The 6,903-nt window shown below is 33.5% G+C and overlaps 1 protein-coding gene across 1 annotated transcript; it reads right to left on the bottom strand.

The window, feature by feature from the left end:
- Positions 1-551: 551 nt before the first annotated feature.
- LOC132600811 (extradiol ring-cleavage dioxygenase-like) lies at positions 552-4,435 on the bottom strand. The gene is made up of 3 exons (XM_060314212.1): positions 4,067-4,435; positions 1,872-2,239; positions 552-868 (listed from the first exon to the last, which is right to left on the bottom strand). Exons 1-3 carry the CDS (start codon positions 4,418-4,420, stop codon positions 682-684), a joined length of 909 nt encoding a protein of 302 aa, XP_060170195.1. The 5' UTR covers positions 4,421-4,435; the 3' UTR covers positions 552-681.
- Between the last annotated feature and the right edge of the window lie 2,468 nt (positions 4,436-6,903).

The raw sequence follows: 6,903 nt of genomic DNA, 5'->3' as shown, positions 1-6,903 counted from the left end.
AGAATGAGTAAAGTGTAAGTCGTGAAGTTGAATAGTACTATGTTTTTCATGTCCACAGAAAGAGAAGGCGATATTCAGCGGCGAAGCCTGAAATAGAAGGGGATTCAAAGAAAAAAGTTCTTCTGGCAAAAGGATTCGACGTGTATATATATATGCCAAAAATAATTCTTTTTTATAAAAAATCTACATTGTATAATATTTCAACGAAGGGGGTTCAGTTGACTCCCCTTGCACCCCTATGGCTCTACGCCTGGCGACATTCAAATTGATTGAGAAGACAAATATATAAACAATTAATAGTATTACCGATTAAAAAATAGAGAAGATAAAATTGAATATGTTGCTCGCCCAAGCAGTGGGAGAACATCTATATACTCAAAAGTTGAGAGGGGTTTGATCTGGAGTGTGGACTAAAACTGAAAATAGATAATACAATGGCCAGCCAGATATGGAAATAATAAAACTTCTACTTAAAATAGAGAGGGCATAACTGTCAATTAAGGAACTTAACAATTAAGTCAACAACCCTTTTTCACATTTCAGCTCCTAGATCACATCAAATTCAGTAATTTCATTTTATTCTATAAATCCAAAGTATTTTGAGAAGTTTATACAACATTTAACACCAGCAGACACTATTAATACACATATAAGGATTCATCTATGAAAACCTATTTAGGCTTAGCTAGAAAACTTGTACGAAGCGTAAGAAAGTGAACCAAGATCCCAGCTGTGGTGAATAAGCTCTCCCTTCACACCTTCACCGGAAGCACCTAGCGCTACATGTAACGGATAGATGTGCTCAGGCCACGGGTGTGCAACTTTTGCATGTGGCGCCTTCATGTCATAGTTATTGACATCTTGATGCCTACACAGAAATAGCAACTACATAAGCTGAAAATCTCAAAGTTACTTGGTATACTTATACAGGTTCAGTAGAACCCAGTAGTTTTGACCTAGACCCTGTATATGTGTTTAAGAAATCCACTATATGTACAAAAATTAAATTAAGAACTCAATTACTAGCACTTGAGGTAGTTGTCATAAAATTCAGAAGTCATAAAGTTCAAATTCTAAATCTGCCTCTGAATGCCTATCATCTCACAAGCAAGGACAAGAACATAAATTTAAAAGAGAGACGAAACTTGTATTATCATTTAACAATGTAGAGCAAGACTATTTCCAGTTATAGCATTTCTGATGTATTACTAATATGCATAACAGACAGAGAAAGAGTATATTACTCAAAAATAACATATTAATGAACAAAACCACTCTGGTATAAGCAGGAGAATAAGAACTTCGTATTTACTTGAGAATCCTTATGCTTTCAACCATGAAGCAATACTAAAGAAAATTTAAAAAAGGCAAGAATCGTGGAACAGAAAGAAAAGGACAAGGATGAGCAAAGAAAGCAGGAACAACTAAAACATGTCCTGTAAGCTTCACAATGGAAAAATAAAATCTGATTATTTCTGTTTGACGTTCCAAAGATGACGTGAAGTAAGATTTACATTCTAGAATAAGCATATATTGAAAGCCGCTATCATTTTAACTGGCCTTTGCATTGACTTGAGTTTCAGCCTCCACATAAGTTCAACTAAATATCGATGCACACACCAAAAACACGCTACTTATGAGATCAAATGCTACTTTAGAGCAACTTTCTTATGGATATTAGCATGTTGATATATAGTGGAGGAACACATCAACCATGTCAATTAGCATTAGATCTATTTGATCACATAGTGCTTCTTTAAAAGTAGTACTTTTAATCTACTATGAAAGACTTGAAATAAATGAGCTTTTCAAAACCTTAGTCTTCGATTCACCAGTTAGCATAGACACAAAAAGTGGATATAAGAATGTACCTTCCACTGAGAAGGGAGTCCTTAAGCCAAGTATCAAACTCTAAAGCCCACGAAGCAACATTCTTGGATGAACTGAGAGCCCTTAAGTTGTGAGTAGCAGAACCAGAACCCATTATGAGGACACCTTCATCCTTGAGTGAGGCCAATGCTTTTCCCAGGTTGTAATGATGAGTACCATCCCTATTGGGCTGGACCGAAAGCTGGCAGACTGGAATGTCCGCTTCAGGATACATGAGCATGAGCGGGACCCATGCACCATGGTCCAGACCACGTTTTTTGTCCTCATGCACTGTCGGGAACCCAGATGCCATGAGGAGGTCCTTCACCCTTTTTGCCAATTCTGGAGCTCCTGGTGCAGGGTACTTGAGCTGAAGATTGAAAATGAGAGAAATTAGATAAGCAGATTAGGAGGAGTTAGCATTTCGTGCCTGCCATCCAATTACTAGAAAAAACAGGGAACTTTTTAGGGATTTAAGTCCTGGCTATGTGCTTCAGAAAAATCCCTATCCTGCTTGCATGATTAGAAAAATTTAACAACAAACTAATTGATCTCATACTATATCACAATTTTATAGCATAATAGACAAGGTACATGCAAAAAGTTGCTTCATTTTATCTCTTAACATGAGGTTAAAGGGAACAAGAATCTGTAAATTCAACCACAAACTGGTTGAAATGAATATCAAAGAATGTAGGATCCGAAAACTCTTAACTATAGAAGCTTACTTCAAAATATACAGAGAGGTCACAAAACCATCTACCTCGACTAGCCAATGGCACTTAATTAGGACACAAGCAGGAAAGGTATGAGACAAGCAAATCAAAGATGATTTCTACTACAATCAATCTGTTAGATGTTGCAACTCACGGTTCCTACAGAGTCATGTGTTTGATATCCTTTTTAGCCCCTGCATCTTAGAGAAGTATATAGGCAGGGGCGGAGACACATTGGTAGCTACAGGTTCGGCACAACTCAGTAACTTTGGCTCAAACCATTTATTTGTAAAAATCATTCAATATGTACATATAATCAATTCAGAACCTAGTAAGCAAAAGAATTATGGTTTAGATCTGGCTCAGCCTCTATTAATATAGGGATCTAAAGATGGCTGACATGTTATGATCATATTATGTGATACTACCGATAACAACAACAACATACCCAGTGAAATCCCACAAAGTGGACTGGTGATACTACCAATCAAAAAAAAAAAAAGATCAAATCCTCTAATACTACCGATAAAAGAAGAATGATCATATTCGTTGATACAATCAACCAAACAGAAAAATGATCTTACTCTCTGATACTACAGATTAAAAATTAAAATGATCATATTCTCTGTGCTTGGAAATGAGGTGTCTCAACATAAGGTAATACTATTGTTGCATTTTTTTCTCATTGTACTCTACATATTCTCTATGATCCGAAATTCCGTATAAATTGGCTTATGGGACAGAGCTATATATTTCAGGTCTTCAGAGTTAATTCATCCCATGTTCTTCTGGTTAAACAACTTTTATCTAAACAGATTTAGTAAAGTCAACCTTCATCAATAAAGAGAACTAGAGATAGGGGTTCTGCAGAAATTCGTTAAGTGGGCGTTGGACATAAGAATTGTGAAATTTGGCAAAAAAGTAGTATTTGTATTCAAGTTGAAAATGGATTTTGGAAATTCGAGTTGTTTTTGAATTTTTGTGAGTTATTTGGAGTCAAAATTGTGAAAACAACTTTTGGAGTTTTTCAAATTCTGAGCTGAATTCCAAAAAATTGTGAAATTCTATGTCCAAACACTTTTCGGCATAAAATTCCGGCAAAAAGTGAAAACTATCCGGGGCCAAACGGTCACTAATACGTACAAATAATTTATTCAGAACCCATAAACTAAAAATCTTGATCTCGCCTTTGCTAACTAAGCTTCATATAAAATCATTTCCACAGAATAAAAAAAACAACTAGAGATGACAATTAAAGCTAGCACCTACCAGGTACATGGGTTTAGGAAATTATTAACTATAGTAACTTACAATACTTCTTACAAAGATTCTAAATATATAAAGATTCTATGTTCAAACAGAGGGTCAAAATTAACTAGTTTGAATCACGAAAAATGAAAAGTATCACATAAATTGAGACACAGGGAATACATACAATACAACAGGTAACGATCATAAAAAAAAAAAAGCTGTTAAAGTACCTGATACATGGGTTTAGGAAAACCATAAAAATCATGAATAGTATCATGTCTACCACGAATAGAATTAACAGTTGGTTCAGAAGTTTCCCAATGTGCAGAAATAACCAATATTGAATTAGGCTTTTGATGATTCAAAAATCTTTCTTTAAAGCCTTTCAAGAAATGTCTAGCAGGTAAAGATTCATCAATTGAAAGTGTTGGTGAACCATGTGATATAAAGAAAGTCTCCTTAATTTTCAAAGGTGAAGCCATTTCTAAATCTTCAGTTTTTTCAATTTCTAAATTTGATTTTGTATCCAAATTGTCTTCAGACAATGGGCTATTTATTGGGTACGAAGTTTTACAAATTCCCATTTTGTGTCTTTTTTTTCTTTTTTTTAAATGTTTTGCGTTTTCACCGACGCAGAGTAGATTTTTTTTTTTGTTTTTCGTCACCTACCGCGTAATCTTTGTATTTAATTGACAACATACTAAGTAGTAGTCGACATGTCAAATTTTTCTGCTATAAAATATTGGAATATGGTAGTAGTCTTTATTAAGATATTATAGAATAGAATCCAAACATGAGGGATTATTTAATTTACAAGTCAGTTTTTTTCATCAAACTGCCTGATAAGCATTTTTTTTTTTGGATAAATGATAAGGTCAGTAAATTGTTGTATTATTCCTTAACCTTTTATCTTAATTTATGTGACACACTTTTCTTTTTAATTAACGTGTCCCAAAAAGAATATTATTTTTTTATATTTAGAAATAATTTAACTTTATGATATAATTTACAACCACACAAATATCTAAGACATATTTTGAATCACATATTTCAAAAGTCTTTCTTTCTTTCTTAAACTTCGTGCTTAATCAAATAATGTCACATAAGTTGAGACGAAGGGAGTGCTTGGGACCCTAATTTTTTTGGGACTCCATTTTTTCCTTAAAGATGTATTTTATATATAAATTGTTGTCTCAACCGAAAGAAGTTTTTCAGAATTAAAATTGATAAAATCTTATTCAAGATCAACAATGTCTCAAGAGAGATTGAATGAATTAGCTACATTATCAATTGAAAAGGAATTGTTAGAATAAATCGATTATAAAATAATAATTAATTACTTCGTGTCTCAAAAAGCTAGAAAAGTAGACTTTAAATAAAAATACGGAAAAAAGCCAAATATACCCTTATACTATCGAAAAAGGGTTAAATATACCCTTCGTTATACTTTGAATCCAAATATACCCCAGAGTTATATTTTGGGTTCAAATATACCCCTCCACAGTTAAAGTTGACCCAAATCCTACATGGCATTAATATTTTAATAAAATAAATATTATGTGGCATGTCACCTCACTTACAAATCCAATTTTACCCCTCTCCTCCCTATCTTCTTCCACCACACCTTCCCCTCTATCACTACCGTCCTTAGAAGACTATTAGACAATTTTATGTACAATGTCAATTGATCTTGCACATAAGAGTAGTGATTGTTTAAATTGCAAAAAATGTGACAGCCGTTGTGTCTCTTTTCCTTGCCTTACCTTCTAACGGTCTCTCTCTCTCTCTATCATATAGTTTACTAGGAATAGGGAAGACCCAACTGGGCAGCAGTGATCATGAGGCCACTGAGTAGGCATTTGGACATACGATTTCATCTCATGAGATGAAATCCCAAATCATCCAGCGTTTGGATATGCTATTTCATCTCATGAGATAAAATCTCAAATCATCCAAAAATACATGATTTGGGATTTGAAATCATGATTTCAAAAAATATAAATGTAAAATTTGACTCATACGTTTATATTTTATAAAAAAAAAGACCATAAGTTTGTAGATATATTTACCAATCATATTTACCATCCATTTGTATTAAATATTAATCTTCAAGTTGGTAAAATATTTTCAACAATTAATTACTCCCACCAACCATATTAAATTTTCCTTTTTATTGAACTAAAGTTTGATCAATTGATGTTGTATTTTTTAGAAAGGCCTTTTAGTTAATTTTATTATGAACTGTGATTTACTCATTTGGTAAGATTGTATAAAAATTGGGAAAATTTTGATGGTTTTCACAACTTGTGGGGCTTTTATGTTTATAAAAAAAATTACAACTTAAGAAATCCAAATTGCATGTCCAGACATGATTTCATCTCATAGACGGCTCCTGAGATTCGAACAATTGTGGCCTTTTTGGCTATTGTGTTGTCCCCTTATGTACTTTTAAGTGGAAATTTTATCCCATAAAAGAAATGTGAAAGGAATAAAGATTGTGAATACTCCAATTGATAATTCTCTTTTGATGCCATTATTCCTAGCAAAAATAAAATAAAATGACTAACCGACTTCCTTTTACATTATGGAGTTATTGTTGTTAGCCATCCATGTACCTAACATGAAGTATTGAGACGAATCTAGAATTTGTCAGGTATTGAGTTCTAAGGTGTGGTGGAAGAAGGACAGTAGTAGTAGAGGGGAAGGTGTGGTGGAAGAAGATAGGGAGGGGAAGGGTAAAATTGGGTTTGCAAGTGAGGTGGCTGCCACGTAATATTTATTTTATTAAAATATTAATGCTATTTAGGATTTGGGTCAACTTTAACGGTGAAGGGGTATATTTAAGCCCAAAGTATAACGACAGGGGTATATTTGAACCCAAAGTATAACGAAGGATATATTTGGCCCTTTTTCGATAGTATAAGGGTATATTTGACCCTTTTTTGATAAAAATATATAAGACGATCTTTCCTTTTAAAAAAGTTAGCTAAGGCCTCCTTTTGAAGTTTGGCTTTAGGCTATAATATTGTTGAGACGGCCACGAAGGATTAGTATCTCTCGAAAAAAT

The sequence above is a fragment of the Lycium barbarum genome, chromosome 6, assembly GCF_019175385.1.
Source record: "Lycium barbarum isolate Lr01 chromosome 6, ASM1917538v2, whole genome shotgun sequence".
NCBI classification, from domain to species: Eukaryota; Viridiplantae; Streptophyta; class Magnoliopsida; order Solanales; family Solanaceae; genus Lycium; species Lycium barbarum.
The sequence above is the reverse complement of the archived record's forward strand: the minus strand, read 5'-3'. Positions and strand labels throughout refer to the sequence as shown.

What these genes read in the sequence shown, in the direction of transcription:
- LOC132600811 (XM_060314212.1), bottom strand. Translation starts at nt 4,420, where the DNA reads ATGGGAATTTGTAAAACTTCGTACCCAATAAATAGCCCATTGTCTGAA. An exon ending in TTCCTAAACCCATGTATCAG is followed by an intron (nt 2,240 to 4,066) that starts GTACTTTAACAG and finishes TTCAATCTTCAG; the next exon opens with CTCAAGTACCCTGCACCAGG. An exon ending in GACTCCCTTCTCAGTGGAAG is followed by an intron (nt 869 to 1,871) that starts GTACATTCTTAT and finishes ATTTCTGTGTAG; the next exon opens with GCATCAAGATGTCAATAACT.